Here is a 17,986-nt window from a genome sequence, read left to right on the forward strand (position 1 = left end):
CGAGCGCGCCCGTTTCCGACGAACTGGGTCACATTGCTTTCAATTTGTTCCTTCGCACGCTTTGACGTTCTCCGGGGAAATTCTCCTACTGCGAGCAGCGAAACGGGGAAATATTACTAATGACGGCGCGGAGACTAGTATCGGGTCAAAGTAACATCCTTTTTGATCATCCGGAAGGGTTAAGCGAACGGAAAGCGATTCTACTGCTTGGAATACGGAGTGCTCTCCTGATATTAACGTTCGCGCGTTTGTTGATCTCAACGGCGATACGGAAGATCAACATTCATCGATCTCGAAGGGTTAAGTCAGCGAAATGTGACACTTTTGCCAAGAATTTAAAGAATTGGTTTTAATCGAGTACCCAGCTATTATTTCAATTATAATACGCTGTTGGTAAATTAAAATGTGAGGGAAAAATCGTTGTCTTATTTTCTGTTCTTTAACACGTTCAGTACCGACAATTGACCACTAAAATCTCGACATGATTAAAGCAATTTATTTAATTTCAGCGAAATAGAATATTAACATTTATCATAGAGGGTTGAAAAAAATACTGTAATAGTTGAATAAATACATTGCCGCGTCGCGCGAATTCGCTGACGCAGCGAAATGGGACAGACTGGCGGTCTAATTATAAGACAATCAGTTAATTCCACATTGCCATTCCGCGAAAGCCGCAGTGCCATCGGGAGACTCGGTGGAGGGGGGTTCAATAGCGGTGCGCGCGCGAGCCGATAGGATTAGGAGATCAAAGTTCCCGTTTTGCAGCGTTGGCCGCAAAACGGACGTTTTCTCTGAAACGTTCGTTTCCGAGAGCGATCTCGGGGGATTGGAACAAGGAACACGTGTAGAGCGGAGCGCAGGTTCCCAACTACATATCGCACGGCCGGAATCGATGCGAGAGGGAGAGAGAGAGAGCGAGCGTGGTGTAGCATATAGCAGCGTGGTATAGCCGTGCGGAGCGCGCAGACGTGGCCGTTCGAACGGAAACACCTAAATATACACCGCAAGTCGATATAGCTTTGTTCCGTCGTCCGTCTTTCTCACCGTAGATCATTGCCCCCCTCTTCCTCCTCCTTCTCCTCCTCCCGCGCCGCCGCCGCGTAACAGAAAAGCGTGTATCCACTCTCGCTTATCGATCCGTGGCATCGATTCATCCGTGAAACTGGCCGTGGAGCAACCGACGCGCCGGGGGTATATCACTGTGGCTCGGCGAGTCGCGAACGATTTAATTAACATTCGCGACGCCGGCGACGGGGCCGGGCCCCGGGCCCCGGGCCCCAAGGATCGGCTGTACAACCGCGATCGGTCGGGACACGCCGGGACGTGCACGCCTTTTCGATTATTAATCGCCACGTGGCCGAGTCATCGTAATTCATCCGGCCGAGCGGTGTGTGCCGGGGCAGGTCTCTTATACCGGAACACGGTCACGCGCGATGCCAGCGATCGATCGATCGTTAATCGTCGGACAACAACGTGCGCCGCTTGTCGACGCGACCTACGGGCCCCCGTCGGTCGGGCATTATCGCGGCGAAACCGCGGCGCGGGCCCAATTAGCTTAACCCTCGAGAAATCTTCGACGAAAAATGGAACCTTGCGCCGTTAAATATCTCGATAGCTTTTACATACTACATGTACACTTTTATTTATTAACACTTTACCGACCGGTAGCCTTTAAATCGGAGTTTTATAGGCTAACCAATAATTTGTTACTTATTATCGAAGTATAAAAGTGTTAGAAGATACTGCTGTAAGCATCTGTATTGTTATACAATTTTTGAAATATTAGATACCTATCGTGATGGATAGAAGAAGTAAAATAGATGAAATAAATATTGTTTAATGCGAATGTTTTGAAAGTTGAATAGTGTTATTAGATGTAATTACCTTATAATGCCATAAATGGTCGAATTACCATTTGTAAATGGTAAAGTGTTAAACATAGTGGCAATATAATGTGATGTAATATTGTAATAAAATATAATGAATGAAGAAATAAATATATATCTCTACATGTATACGTAGGAAATTGTTTCGAAGCTTCCGCGTCTCGATATCGCTTCACTTCATTACATAGATTAAATATCAGTAAAAGTAGACTTGGAGTCTATGATTAGATCTACAATGCACGTCACCGTGATATACCTCGAATTCGAAGTTTAATTCGAATTAGACGAAATGTCAGAAGATCCACGGACTTCGCGTGACTTCTCGCGTGTTCCCTAACTAGAGTAGTTCCACCGTCAGACTCGATTGTCACGGGAATAGACGATTACTATTCCGTTCTCACCTCGACAGATCCGTGGGCGCTTCCTTCTACGCGACCGGTCGGCCGTAGAACGCTTTCTACCTCGCGCGCCACTCGCGTTATAATTTCCCATTAAGGAACATTTTCGCGGGATAGCATCGCGAGAGGGCCGCAAAAAAAGAACGAGAAGCGGCCAGGATGGATCGTGTCGGTGTAATGAATCAGTTTTAAAGGCCTCGCCCCTGCCAAGGATACGCGCGCGGACCAACGCTGGCAAGCGTTGTTCGGGCTATGATTTACGCCCCTGGCATGTAAATTCTGCCCGGGTCGTGTCCCCCCATCCTCCTCCCCGTTTTCCTTTTCTTTTCTGCCTACGCGGACGTCGCGGGTGTCTTACCCGCGAAACTGACTTCTCCAAGAATTTTGCGGTCTTCCGACGCTACGCTTTACGTGTAGCATTCGAATATTCTTCGATACGGTACTCGCTCGTGGACGATTTCATTTAGGCTGTCGGTCGAGGAGATCTGCGATCATAAATCATTGCTTCGCCGTTTAACCCTTGAAGCGGGCTCTGAGGCGATCAAGTTTTCAACGTCGGGACCGAAAGCGATCGGGTTAAAATGGTCTCGTCTGCGAGTGATAAATCTCGGGATTCATTTTTAATGTAATGTTGATATTACGGATAAACTGAATTTTAGTAGATTGTTTAGAAAATTTTGGTAAAATGTTTAGAATAAAATAGAGTTTAAATGCTATGCATTATAATAAATTTTAAATATCTAGTTTCGGTTTCATTGAACAAACTTATATTATTATACTTGGCTTTCCTGACAATTTTTGGGCAATTATACTGTGTGTATTTGACTTTCTTCATATTTTAAACGTTTCCTATAAAATATACAATTTAATAAAGAAAATCAAAGTATATAATCTTCTTAAAAATTCTAACCAACTGTTTTTCAACGAGTATATCCATCACGAAGAAAATGACAAACATACCTAACTGCTTGAATACAGTCCAAAACGTCCCCTAAAAATTTTCGGCATTCCCCAAGAGCAACGAGCGCACGACAAAGATCTGTCACTGGTCGAATAATCGGCAATTCCCATTGCCAAAATGAGACATCATTACCCATACACGGGACCAGGTCGGCACCCTCTGTACGGCCGCGCGCGTCGCCACCATTCATCACGCTCGGTGCCCCGTGGAACTTTTTGCCGTGGCTGAGAGAACAGCTCAATGAAATCTCGGTATTCGAACCGGCGCTTTGAATCGGCAAAGAAAAATATCGAGTTGACACCCTAACAGCCAGGACGAGAATGGGGCCCGGGACCCGTGAAAGCGCCCCGGTGGATCTCACGGGTCATCAGCCTCTCCGTCTCGGAACAAAGTCAACTCCGAACCCCCCGTAACGAAGAAACTCGAATCACGAGCGAAGTTCGAGAGGGGGATAGCGGGGCTCGACGAGTGCTCGGAGCACTAGGGACGAGGGGAAGCGCGAATGGCCGTCGGCACGGAAGAAAAATACTGGATCCATTAGCCACGTGTCGATTAACCGAAAGGTGCACCTTTGCAGGCTCACGCGCGTCCCATCGGCGTCCCGTAAATCCGAGGGGTGTCCCCGGTGCTGGTCGTGTGAGTCACGTGTTTCCCGAACGGCACGAGGAGACACACGGGGGTTGTTGGCGACTCTCTCTCTCTCTCTCTCTCTCTCTCTCTCTCGCTTTACCCCCGTGGTCCCTCCAGACGACGTCCACGTCGACGGCCGACGAGAGATCGATTAGGCCGGCCCCGGCATTCAGACGCTGCCAGCCCCCGTCGGCCATGAATATCGAATTCCCGTGCTTCTCAATGCCGTTTCTACGGGCAAAAGAATCGTTTTTATACCCTTCCTCTTCATTAACAGCGTCGACGAGGCGCGGCCATTTGGCCCCCCCCTCAAGATGGCTGCCCACTTGCGGGACTCTCCGCGACTCCGCCGACCACGGGCTCTTTTTAAGAATCCAACTCCGTCTCTTTCGGACGTTTACGCGAGCTGAATCCCCCGTCGGCTTCGATCGGCCACCGGTCGTCTTTATTATTCTCGTCGTTGAGCTGGTAATTCGCGCGATTAATTATCGATTACGGCGGACTGCCGTCGGGTCCCCCCATTCAGCGGCGAATAATATTCGAAAATTAAGGAGTACATTAAGTTTCACGGAATACGTCCGAGTTAATCGCGACTTAAAAAGAATCGTTCGGGGAATCGTAAAAACAGTTGGTGGGTTGGACAGAGTTTTAAAGAATTTGGGAATATGTTCGCAGCATGAATTGTTGACCTTTCTCTTCCACAGCTTACGTTCTTATGCTTTCGTTTGTATCAATTTTACGCTACGATTTTCTTTAATTAAAGTACCATAATTATACATCTATTAATTAAATTGCAGATTTTATGCAGTCACAAATAAATTTGTGTGACAAATTAAACAACGCTGTTAGCTTCTTTTTAATTTGTCAGAAGTATTAACCCCTTGCACTGTAATAACAAGTCATACTCGTGGTGAAGATTTTATGCAAGCTCTACTAAATATGGATATTATTAATTTCTTCTACGTCAAAGTAAAAATAAATTCTTCTGTTATCAAAGTATAGAAATAAAGGTAAATACAGACAATATAAAAAAAAAATTGTCTGATCCTATTAGGAAAATTATTACGTACGAATCAGTGCTAATCGTCACCGCATGAAAAGAGTAATAGTGCAAGGGGTTAAGAATGATAACTGAGTTTTTATTTAACTCCTGTCTAATATACTCAAGGCCGAGTTTATTAATTAATAAGAAACGACCGCGAGACCACGGGTCACATATAAAGTGACAGGTTCAAGTTCCAATCTTCAGCAGCTACATTCTCAGACATTCCGAATGTCTCGGACAAATGGCCGACATCGTTATCTCCCCGATTTCGCCATCGCCCCGATAACTTCTGACTTCGCTCTCATTCGATAATGCCGAAGTTCCGAAACGATCCTGTAGCTGCGACAAAACACGGAGCACATACGCTCTATCCACCCTCTCTAAGAATCGTCGAGCGAGCCCCGGACGAGTCTCTCCCCTAGGTGTTATCTACCCTGGAACATCACGAGCGGCCTCTCCCTCCCCGTAAACACGATCATTTCTCCGTACGTAACCAAGGGAACGGCGTGGACGCGCGTCGAACCGCGTATACCGGTGGTCCTAATTAAGCGAGCGGAATGAGGCTGCTGCGGCCGGGTCCTAGGCTCTCTCTCGCCATTATATAAGTCCCAAAGATCGTAGCCGATGTATTTGCATAACCACCACCCGGCGACCGAATCTCGATCGGCCGGTACATTCGTTAAGTGGCCGCGCCGAAAGACCGTCTGCGACCTTAACGAACAAGGGCGCTCGGCTTGGTTTACGTGGCCGGCGCATAAATCAGCGTCGGCGGGGCCTAGATCTCGCCGGCTAGATCTCGGAGACCGAAGGAGAAAAAGAGAGAGAGAGAGAGGCACGATTGGCATACTTCGAGATATCGCGGGGAGAACCGGAGAGAGAAACGGGCGAAAGGGTTCGCCGGAGGCGAGAGCGCGACCCGTCGGCCGAATACAAGCGACGGCGAAAAAGGGAGCGGGGGCGGCGGGGGTTGAAGGCTCCGGACGACAGTCATGGATCTTATAATAGTCGTGCCGCGGAAAACACGTGACCGGAGCGAAATGTTATTGTAGGAGGCGGTGTTAGTTTTAACGTTTGTTAACTGCTAGCACCCCGACGCACACGCTCCGCGGCTATTTATAAAAGACGGCCGACGGCGATGCATCTCTCGGCCCGCGCCCGCGCGCGCGCGGCTGAACGAGAGAGAGAGGGACCCGTTTTCTCTCTACGTGTGTGGCTGCGGAAACGAGATTGACACGCGCAAGGAAAGGATCAGGAAGACGGACACCGCCTAATTCGGGGATAGAAGGATTCGGCCGGCCCCCGACGCCCCAGGACCAGACGCCATCTTTCATCCTGCGCTTCCGGTTCACGTATTTTCGGCTCCAGAAATGCCTGTCGGTTGCAACCCCTTCGATCTTTCGGAAACTCCTCTTTAAAGAGGAGTGAAGCTGGGGCTGTAATGTAACTATTAAGTTAATGGAATAGTCAGACCATTAGATACGAGACTATACAGACGTGTCTAAAATTTTAGCAACTATAGAATTCTTATATAATGTTAGAATGTTGTGCGCTTGTTTATGAATTTCTTGTGATACAGGCGAAGTAGCGTAGTATCTACACAGCGATAGTTAAATAATCTAGCAACTAAAAAAATATATGATTAATTAGCGATAGCTGACAATCAACGAATAATTGGCAATACTAACATAGAGTAAGATAACAACAATAATAATTTATTTCCATACATATACGGGATTTTGTAACACGGGCAAGATAAAAGCGTTCGCAAGAGTGTAATTTAGAAAGAGTTAAGAGAATATAGAAGAAAAATAATAAGTGAGTAAGAAATAAGAAAAACAGAAATAAAGACAACACGAAGCAAAAGTAATAGCAATAATGGAAATAAATATAAAAACATAAATATAATAAAAGCAGAAGGATATACTGTGACGGTCAAGATATTTTATATACTCGCTAGCTATACTCCGCACGTTTCGCCAATTTAATAGTTAACCCTTTCGATTTTCATTCATCTCAATTTAACTCTTAGGAACAAGTTAGCAAGATGAGAAACGGACGAAGACTCGCCGCGTTCCCTGATAAGATCCTCCAGCTAAGTCGCTTGCAGCCGTTGAAAAATACGACAACTTTTCTCGCACGTCCATGTAATTATGGCATTATTGATACACGCAATGCGATTCGATGAAATAAGTAACTACCGTGGACAGGGTTAATAAACGCATCCACCGAGCAAACCAGTCTCCGACTACAAGGTTGAGGTGGGCGTGAACCGCTGCCGAAGCACCACGAGAATCACGATATGCAACATAGTCTGTTGAATCTCTTAACACTGTAAAAATACGTCCTCGTTCGCTTCTATCGGGAGAAGATTGAAAACCTGTTTAATGACTTTCTCTTCCATCTGGTACTTCGAAATTATAGGATACCGCGGCCACATTGTAGGGTGGCCGCGGGTAATTGGGCACTTGGGGCGAGGAACTGTATAGGACTTTTTGAGTGGACAATCTTGTATTACTGTCATCAAGATGATCTCTGAATACCGTGATATGATTACTGATTTGCGAATATTTATGACTTTGAAAATGATGCGTCAGGATTTTTCCACTGTTTAAGACTTTATCTGCTCATTTTCAAATCGTTTCATCTACGAGCTGGCTCTCCACCATTTATTTTCTCTTCATCTTTGTATTAATATGCTGAAATAATAATGTTCGATGCATATGATATAACTATACGAGAAAATGAACTTCGATAATCGGATTTTCGTTTTAAAATGTATATATGTTGACGATCGGTGAATTCAACCATTGCGATCAGGCGACAGAGAAGGTGTTCTAACCAGAACGGTGACGCTTGTGTTTCAGATCGGAGTGATGCGAGCCACGGAAGCGTAAGTCAATCGTCATTCACGATGGGTGTACCAGCTCGACGGACGAAGCTGCTTCCGAGCCGGACGATGGCGACGATGTTACCCGTGCTGTTGCTCGCGGCGTTGCCGAACGCCCGATTAGAGTCGGCGATCAATCCAGTGAGTAGCGTGGGCTCGGTATCGAGCGGCTCGTCGTCGTCCTCTTCCTCCGCCTCGTCCTCGCTGATGGTGGGCGTCGTGCCTGGAAGTGGCTCCGGTTCCGGGAGCATGGTCGGGCCTGGCAGCAGCGTTGTGGCCGGTGGCAGCGGCGGCGGCGGCGGCGGCAGCAGCGGCGGACACTCGTCTCTGAGCGGCGGTGGGGCGACTAATGGGAACGGCAGATGCGAGGAGATCACGATCCCGATGTGCCGGGGCATCGGCTACAACCTGACCGCGATGCCGAACGAGCTGAACCACGACACGCAGGAGGAGGCCGGGATGGAGGTGCACCAGTTCTGGCCGCTCGTGGAGATCAAGTGCTCGCCGGATCTGAAATTCTTCCTCTGCTCGATGTACACGCCGATCTGTCTGCCGGAGTACGCGAAGCCGTTGCCGGCGTGCCGCACCGTCTGCGAACGGGCTCGAGCGGGCTGCGCGCCGCTGATGCAGCAGTACGGGTTCTCCTGGCCGGAGCGGATGGCCTGCGAGAGACTGCCGATCCACGGGGACCCGGACAATCTGTGCATGGAGCAGGACAACCGGACCAGCAGCGCGGGACCGGGGTCCGGCAACGGGGGAGCGGCGAGCAGCGCCCCGGTCCCGGCGGCGGCGCCTCCACGTCCCACGAGGCCACCGAAGACGCCGCAGCCGCAACGGTGCAAGCCCGGCAAGAATCAAAAAAACTGCCAGCATCCCCAGGGGGACAGGGCGAGGGACTGCACGTGCCGGTGCAGGGCACCCCTCGTACCCCTGGGGGCGGGGGGCACGGTGCTTTCGGGTCCGATAAGCGGCAGCAACACCGGCAGCATCGGCAGCGTGGCTGGGCTGGCCGGCATGGCCGTAAGTGGAGCCATGCCGGCGCCGCCGATAAGCATCGCTCGGAACATCAACCAGAACGTCAACCAGGACATTGCCGGAGTACGGAACTGCGCCCTGCCGTGCCACGGCGCGTTTCTCACCCACGAAGAGCGCGGGTTCGCGGCCGTATGGCTGGCACTGTGGAGCGGCCTGTGCGCCGCAAGCACGCTCGTGACCGTCACCACGTTCCTGATCGACACCCATCGCTTCAAATATCCTGAGAGGCCGATAGTTTTCCTGTCGGCCTGCTACTTCGTCGTGTCGATCGGCTACCTGTCGAGAAGCATGTTCGGCTACGAGGTGATCGCCTGCGACGGTCCGGCGTTGAAGTCGAGCGCCCGCGATCCCGGCGCCTGCGCCACCGTCTTCCTCATGATCTACTTCTTCAGCATGGCCTCCTCGGTCTGGTGGGTGATCCTGGCGTTCACGTGGTTCCTGGCGGCGGGCCTGAAGTGGGGCAACGAGGCGATCGCCTCCTACTCCCAGTATTTCCACCTGGCGGCGTGGCTGGCGCCCTCGTTTCAAACGGTGCTGGCCTACTTTCACGGCGGGGTGGCAGGGGACCCGGTCGCCGGAGTCTGCACGGTAGCGCCGGAAGGCGTCAAGTCGTTCATCCTGGTCCCCCTGTTCGTGTACCTCTTGCTGGGAACGAGCTTTCTGTTGACCGGGTTCGTCAGCCTGTTCCGGATCCGGTCGGTGATCAAGAGGCAGCCGGGAGCGAAGGCGGACAAGCTCGAGAAGCTGATGATCCGCATCGGCGTGTTCAGCGTTCTGTACACCCTGCCGGCCGGAGTGGTGCTCGCCTGTCACATCTACGAGACGGCGCTGCGGGACGAGTGGCTCGCTTCGCTGGCCTGCCCGTGTCGGGCGAGGTCGCGACCGCTCTACTCCGTCCTGATGCTGAAGTACTTCATGGCGCTCGCGGTAGGCATCACGTCCGGCGTGTGGATATGGAGCGGCAAAACCGTCGACTCGTGGAAACGTCTCTGGAGGCGTTTGTTCGGCGGGAGCGGCGGCGGCGGTCACGGAGGCGGTGGCGCCGGTATGGTAGCCGGCGTGACCGGCGTCAGCGGCGGCATCGGCAGCACCAGCATCAAGGGCGTCGTCGGACGTGTCGGCGTTCCGTACCCGCCGGCGCCGGGCCCCGGCAGCGCGCTACTGCCGCCCGGCAGCGTGGCCAGCGCGTCCCAACACCATCTCCACCATCACGTTCTCAAGCAACCGCCTTTGTCGCACGTATGACGTCACCAGTCGGCGGGGGGCGACATGAACACCGCGGGCTGCGACCAGCAGCAGCAGCAACAGCAACAGTCGGTGCAGCAACAGGAGAGGCCTTCCGCCCTTAGCAACTACGGGCCCATTTAGCCCTTCGCCTCGGCCTCGCGCAGGCACACGCCGCACACGGCGCCACACACGGCGCCCCACACGCCGCACTCCGCGGCCACCATATACTCGAGGAGGTCGCTGGCGTCGACCACGGGCCCGCTCACGCCGGCCCACGGACTGGCGCCCTCCTACACGCAGGCGACCGAGGTCTGAAGCGAACATCCTCGGACCCAGGAGCCGCGGACGACGAAGATTCGCGGCGCCCGCAGCCTCCAGTACCTCCGACGTACCCGCGACGCTCCCGACGCGCCGGGTAACAAGACCCGCCGTGGCGCTCCTCGACCAGCAGCAGCAGCAGCCGCCGACCCGACCGAGCCCGTCAGCCCGTAGCCAGCGAGCGCCGAGCATCCTTTTCTCTTTTACCTCGTGCCGAACGGTGTCATCGTGGGAAAAAGGATCCGCGACTCGTAGTGCTCTCTGTGTGTCTGCGTCTGTGTGTGTGTGCGCGCGCCGTGTTCGCCGATCGACTGACCACGACCGGTGATCGATTCCCTCCGCGATCGAGGGGGGCGACAGTGATATCGGAGACGCGAGGACGGTGCCACTCGGCTGCGCGCGCGCGCGCCCGCTACCACGTTGATCACGAAAACAGATCCGCTCGGGGATGGACGCTCTCGAGGCTGTGCCGGTCGTGGTGAGGCGCGAGCGATCTACCGTGCACGCCGATCACCAGCGGTGACGAGCGCGAACACACGGGTGCGCGAATGGACGGTGTGAGTTCTCTTACTCGTATCTATCTCTACACTTTCTTACTTATTATATCGTAGCGGAGCTCGTACAGTCCGCATGTCCGTCTAACTGGTATCGTCTCGTCTATTTATCTGACTTAGCCATAACCGAGTATAGGTGTAAAACACGACTTTCTTTTTAGACTCGTGCCGCGACGACCGCGGCCCGGCACATCGCGTGCAGGACTATTTTGCTTTCTACTTTTCTAGGATTCCGTACCGCTAGTCGATAACAAAAAAAGAACCAGCGTTTCTCTCATTCCCCGTGATCGGATCGCGCCCCTTAGGGGGGGGTGTGCTCTCTCGGACCGCGAGTGTGCCGGGCCGCCGACGTCGATCCGCGGCGTTGCACCGCGAAGCAACTGTATAGCGCAGATGTCGACGAGCTGGCAACGGAGAGTAAAACGTAACTGTAAATATCACTCTTAGGTGTTAGGTGAACCGCTGTAAATATATCATTAGAGAGGAACACGATCATCAAAAAGAAGTCTCGATCCTAGGATCGGCATAGAAATATATCCACCGAGGTGTACAGCACGTCACGGTCGCAGGTGGACGCGCGTTCCTCTCGCTTCCTCGACCGTAGTCCGTGGAGCCTTTGGATTCGTCTCGAATCTTTCGAAGAAAGACACTCGAGGGACACAAACCCCGTCTGTGCGTAGTCGTGTACAAAAATCATAGATCCCGAACGATCGCGAGGCGGAGCACGTCGATCCGCGATCGGCGCACCTCCGGAGGAGGCTTCGACGGAGCCGCTAGTCTTGCCACGGACGGAGGAACGCGTGAATCGATTGCTCGTGTACCTCGCGCCATGGATTCGAGTCTCTGGAGGAGAACGCGGCAACCTTTTTGTGATCGCTGCTCCGATTTTCATTCACTTTTTAGCGCCGTACGATTGTAACTGGAGGAAATGTTTCAAGTCTATGGCGGAGCGAGAGTGGAGTCTCACGGACCGCTAAAACAATTTAGTGTATTATAGAAGTCCATATCTTTTAATCAATATTAGATTACGTAATATGTAAGACCTACACTGCCTATACTGAAGGACCGTATCACTGCCACGTGTTGTTAAAAAGTTATAGTCGATGTAAGATCTCTCGCGTCCGTGAGACCCTACTTCACTAACGCCTGATTAGACGAAGGGTAAAATTAGAGATTTGTTTCTGTCAGAAACACATCAAATCAGTAGCTCAAATTCAATTTTACGGCAGACACTTTTTATTTTCGTTCGAGAGATTTTCGTCCAAAGAATCTTCTTAGAACAGTAGATTAAATCAAGAAAACTAATTTAGTTGATCTTGCCAATGAATTCTGTAATAAATTTGTCAATTTCGTTTTGCATTTTTCAAATTTTGCTTTATGATTCTTGTCAATCCCGTAGAATGAGTCTTTTCTCGTTTTCAAACAGATCTGGAGAAAGATCGATCTCAGACGTGTAACGCCGAGGAGATTTCCCGACGGATAAGGCGAGCGAAGGAAAACCGTATTGTTCTCCAGCGGCGCGTATCTCGCGCGCACGGTACACGCATCCAGAAAGAGCGTGATATATTATATATAAATATATATATATATACGTCATACACACGTACGTTAGCAACGACGTGACCTCGCGCGTCGTACAATTTTTTACCGCCGAACAAATCGTCCCCCCTTCCTTTGACCGTCTTTTATGTATATCACGTATTCGTATACATTTATATATAAATATATATAAGCGCGTCTCGGACCGTAGCATTCAGAAGTGTATAGAGACTGCCAGAGATTCTAAACCTGTTTTTTGTACCTCGCACGACAAAGTCGTTCCGGCAAAGATGAGCAAGATTTACCCAGCATCGATCGAACGTAAAAACCATTTTCTAACCGCGCGCGCGCCATACATTTTCATGTCGAGATTCTCGCCGAGAAGCGACGACGACGACACCCGTTTCTCTCGACCATTCTAATCATCAAGAATCTTCCTCATCTTCGACCTAGGCGACACACGGAGTCGTGCACACACGCGCACAAGACTCGAACCCGATGCATACATACACGTTAAGCCCCGTACGCAAGCACGTCGTAGGAAGACAAAGAATTCAGTGTACCCTCCCCCCCCGAGTAACGTAGCTAAAAATGTAAAACGAAGCAGGGAGAGAGAGAGAGAGAGAGGTCTGTGTCCGCGCGATCTTGGAAGAAGGTGGTGGCTGTCGAGCAACGGTCGAACGCCGTCGATGGACGATCGAATTCGTCGAGTGCGTAAATATGTATGTGTATATATAAATGAATATTGTATAGGCAGTGAGTCGCGGCCGAAATCGCACGCCCACGCGTTAGGATAAATTTCAACACCTGGTCGGAGAAGATGTAAAAGAAGCAATCAAATATACGTACGTTCGAAATGTCATCGGAGTATATTCATTCCACAGATATACCGAAAATAATTGAGCTGCGATTATTCGAGCTAAATCGAGCACAGAATATAGCTGTTGCAAAGATTCATGTTGCTATAATTAAACAACATCTTACTGCCGCGATCTTAGCGAAAAAAGCTACTGCCAAACTCGCCCGAATTAATCATTAGTTTCATAAATCATTTTCTAGAAATTCGAATAATTAAAAAAGGAGCAATTACGTGTTCAATTTATAGAATCTGAGAAGCAATTGGTACGCATTGCCTCGTTCAAATAATTCGACTGTGTTCAATCTACGTGGTTTATAAAGTCCAAGATCAAATCCGAAAGCAGTCGTTAACCAATGGTAACATGATTCCGGTATCGAATTACAATTTCGTCATTCCCGATACACAGGGCCACGTTACAGAAAAGAGAAACTGTCGCATTGGTCCTCGAAACAGGACGGACCGAGTACCGTAAATATATACGTTTGCGTGGCGCACGATTTCGACCGCGCCTTGTTGTAAGTACACGTATTTAAGTATGCGTATAAATATTGCAGAAATATATATATATAAATTTATATATATTTATACATATTTATATATATATTTATATATAAATTTATGTATATTTATACATATTTATATATATATTTATATATAAATTTATGTATATCTATACATATTTATATATATATTTATATATTTATAGATATATAAAACCGTGGTGGAGCCGCGCGAGTCCTCTCGGCGACTACGCGCGCGTTCCGCCGCCGATGTCGATATCTCTCACGATTTCTCGAGCGATCCGCGCGAGCCAGAGAACGCTCGCCCGTGGAACGTCCTCGGATCTGGATCTCCCCCCGTGTATCGTCGGGGAACGTCCGCTCGACGGGAATATCGGAACCGTAGCCGTGCGGATCGACGTCGAGCGAGAAACGAGGGTTCTCCGTCTCGTTTTGCTCGTGTTTTCTCGATCGACGTCGGAAATTTCGGCGGGTCACGCGATGGTCCCGCGGGAGAGACGTTCCGTTCGGGATCGGGGGGGCCCCGGGAAGAGCAGCAGGTGAGGACGGGCACACGGGCGAGGAGCGAAACGACGAAAGGACTGAGAAACGATAACTGCCTCGAGCGAAACGTAAAAAGGAGAAACGGAAAAAATAATGGAGGGAAGAGTATGGCATGAGAGAGAGAAAGAGAGAAAGGGGAAGAAAAGGAACGAAAAGAAACGCGAGCCGTCGTATCGCGCGTCCCGGGTACGGGGATATCCCTGCCAAACGAAAACGTACACGTGTAATATTGTAAAGTAGTTGAGAAAGTAAAGAACCTTTTTAGCGTCACATATCACGCCGGGCCGTTGCGCGAGCGAAAACGGACAATGTCGCGTTCGTTGGGCCGACGATTGATGGTCGACGGCAGAAAAACGGTTGATAAAAACAGGGAGGAGGACGAGGAGGTGGCGGGTGGGGCGCGGGGCAAATGGCGGCGGCGGGGAGGAGAGAACGCCATCACCGGCGCGGCGGGCCCCCCCGTGTTTCTCGAAGTGACTGTCGAGGAAACGATCGAGAGGAGCGAACGCGACGTTAGAGAGACCAGAGAGAGGGAGGAGTTTATAACGAGTATTTGTAAGCCACTTTTTGTCACGATGATTGTCAATAAAATTGAAAATACTGTGTGTAACGAGTGTGTTCCGGGATATTTCATCCATGTCGACCGGTTCTTTTCGTGACGTTTTTTCTGTTTCCGCCGATGATTTCGGCCCCGCGGAATGTAGTTGTCGCGCCGGACGCTTCCGAGCGAACGTGTCTTCTCTCACCTTCCCCGGGCTTCTTTTGTACGTTTTCCTCATTTGGACTCTTTTATGTTCTCTGCGTCCCTTTTCTTTTTCTCGGCTCCTCTTTCTCAGTTTCTCTTTCTCGGTTTCTTTTTCTCAGTTTCTCTCTCTCAACCTCGGTGTCTCAGTGTCTATATTTCAATGTCTCTTTCCGAGTCTCTCTCCTTCTCGCTCTCCCCCTTTCTTTTTCTCTGTCTCTCAGTGTCTTCTCTTTCTCTCTCTCTCTCTCTCTCTCTCTCTCTCTCTCTCTTTCCCCATCCTGTAAACACGCGGATCCTCGAGATCGTCTTTTGTACAATTTTTACGTTGCCATAGTAGTTAACCGACGACCATATCGTTATATATACTGAAATCAAAATTGTATACGATTTTTAATATACTTTATTATTATTTAAGTTTCCTTGCGTTTCTTCTTCGCTACCCGAATCCCCCACTATCCCCGAAAGCGTTCACCGTTCCTGTTGCGGTCGATTTCACGGCATCCACGAATCCGTGACGCCAATAAAAATGGTTTACAGAAATGAAAAAAGGTAAGTGTAATTGTACCGAGACCGCTATTTGATTTGCACTTCAACGCGTCTCATCGGACGTTTATCATGTATACAGACTAATATTTCCCAAGAATCGAGCCCCGTGTTTGCTTCCGCCGCCGCCGCCGCGACGTTTATTCAACAGAAATTTGTTTGTATTGTGATCGGCGAAATACCCGGTGGCCGATTCGACGCGGCAACGGCTTGTGTAAATATTTCCTGCTTTAAATCATGGCTTGAATATAAACAGAGAACCCGGAGGTCCGCACTTCAGTTTGTATAAAACAAGAAAAGAGAGAGAGAGAGAAAAAAGAGGAAAGAACGGTCCCTTCTGTTTAAGTGGTTCGAACAAGTGGCTACATTCTTTCGTCTGGGTAGGAGAGAAACCGCGACGGCCGCCGCTGCGAGACGATCCCAGGCACGAATTATAATTCCTTCTGCTACTTGAAACGATAGACATTTTCTAACTGTAATCGTTTTAAATTGTCGTTCGTTCTCCTAAGATACGACGAGGTTTATCATCTTAAGAGAAAAGAAATTATAATTCGCGTGTAAACTTTGCTATATTTCTATATTTGCGTTGTTCTATATTTCTATTACCCCCTGCGTTGATTTGCAATTATTTCACCAGAAATATCTCGATTAATTTTAAATGACTAAACAATGAAACTAGACGTATAAAAAAGTCTCGCTGCATTATATATTTTGTACCGTGCCGAAGTTCATCGTACCGAACACGATTAATAACGAAGATCTCCGATACCCTGTTAATCTCGTAAATAATTGATCTAATATAGTTCGTCGCTAGCACCTACACATCGCAACATAGAGAGAGTTAGTTAAGAACTAGATACATTTCTTTCCCATACGATTCTCAGACTGTCTCAACTTTCCAAACGACACAGATGAATGACAGGGCTAAGATAATATTTCGTTTCGACGCGGTAAAAGGAATGTATATTTAGTAGTCTCTGTCTAGAATTAGATATTTTAAATACGTCCGTTCAATGGCTCGTGCAATACGACTTCCGGAAAAAAATCGAACAACTTGGCCAACAACGAGTACGTAGTCGGCGAAATAATCTGCGCGCAGCCGAGAGTTTCTCGCCGCGTAAACCAAGAATCGAAGGCGGCGAGCCGGTTGCCAGGGGGAATGTTTCGGCTAAGAATACTTCGGGCCGAGACCTCAAAGGGTTGATACCGAAATTTCGCGCTTTCTGCGAGACGAACCGAATCCATTAGGGAAGATAAACCCGTCTTGGAAGACGCGGCGAAGCGAGGGAGGGGAGGGCGGGCGCGCGGCGCGGCCAGAAAAGTTGCCGGGAAACGGGATGGGATTGTTTATAACGGTCCTCCCTCGACTCCGCTGGCTGCCGGGGAAATTAATGTAAACGCAGACGGTTCGTCCCGAACCGGGTGGTGGACGACGGTATTTACACGACGTTACGGATCGTCCGGTGAAAATCGCCGTTTAACCCGCTACCTAAGTAAACCTACCCTTGTTCCGTGAGTCATTGCCGGCGGCGGCGGCGGCGGCGCAGACATCGCCGGTGGGGGTCAAACACCACCTCCGCCGTGTGCCACCACCACCACCACCACCACCCCCTCTCGTCGACGAATTTATGGTCCGCCGGTGCAACTCGAGTATCACCGCCATAAACAAACCATATTAACCAGGCGGACATTTACGGCCCTCCGCCGCTGCTCCGGAAGATAAGGATCTCCGTTAGTCATTCACTCGTTGAGCTAACTGGCCGAGCGTTGATTTCCCTAATTGCTGTTGCCCGATGCGCCTTCCGCGGGGCTGCCACGGCGGCCGGTTCCGCGCCGCTGCGAACGCCGTTTCTGACTAATAAACAATGCTGAATTGAACGGTCCTCGTATCGCACACTTTTGTTGAACGTGCCGCGTTCACTTTCTGCGACGTCAAGTTGCGCGCGATGCTACGTTCACTTGTTGCGACTCTCTTTTGTTTCCCTATAGACTACTCTCTATTCTTCTTCTGAATAAAACCATGTGTGTCTTACGGCCTGTGTAAAAATCCTTTTTAATCGAAGCGATCCACGACCCAAAAACATCAGCTTTCGATTTCACGCGCGTCTCGAACAGTTAGCATTGCGAGTTACTAGTCGCAAAATAATATTCTAGGCTACATACATTTCATACTATAGTTCATCCTACTAAATGACTTCGGTAAGAATATTTTTTAACGACTATTACTCCTTTCGAGATACCATATATTCACTTAAATAAATCGTACCACATAAAATATCAATCGACGTGCCT

The 17,986-nt window shown here is 49.7% G+C and overlaps 1 protein-coding gene and 1 pseudogene across 3 annotated transcripts in view; one reads left to right on the plus strand and one right to left on the minus strand.

Moving 5' to 3' along the window:
• The window catches only part of Fz2 (frizzled 2), a 205,940-nt gene extending 192,036 nt beyond the window's left edge, over positions 1 to 13,904 (plus strand). For all 3 annotated transcript variants that reach the window (XM_078183171.1, XM_078183170.1, XM_078183172.1), the window contains one exon: positions 7,788 to 13,904. In XM_078183171.1, the coding sequence (XP_078039297.1) occupies positions 7,788 to 10,090 (2,303 nt within the window). In that variant the 3' untranslated portion in view covers positions 10,091 to 13,904. The remainder of the gene's footprint in view (positions 1 to 7,787) is intronic.
• Positions 13,905 to 16,488: 2,584 nt separating this feature from the next.
• The window catches only part of LOC144471001 (serine/threonine-protein kinase meng-po pseudogene), an 8,212-nt pseudogene continuing 6,714 nt past the window's right edge, over positions 16,489 to 17,986 (minus strand).

Source organism: Augochlora pura, chromosome 6, assembly GCF_028453695.1.
Source record: "Augochlora pura isolate Apur16 chromosome 6, APUR_v2.2.1, whole genome shotgun sequence".
Classification (NCBI taxonomy): Eukaryota; Metazoa; Arthropoda; class Insecta; order Hymenoptera; family Halictidae; genus Augochlora; species Augochlora pura.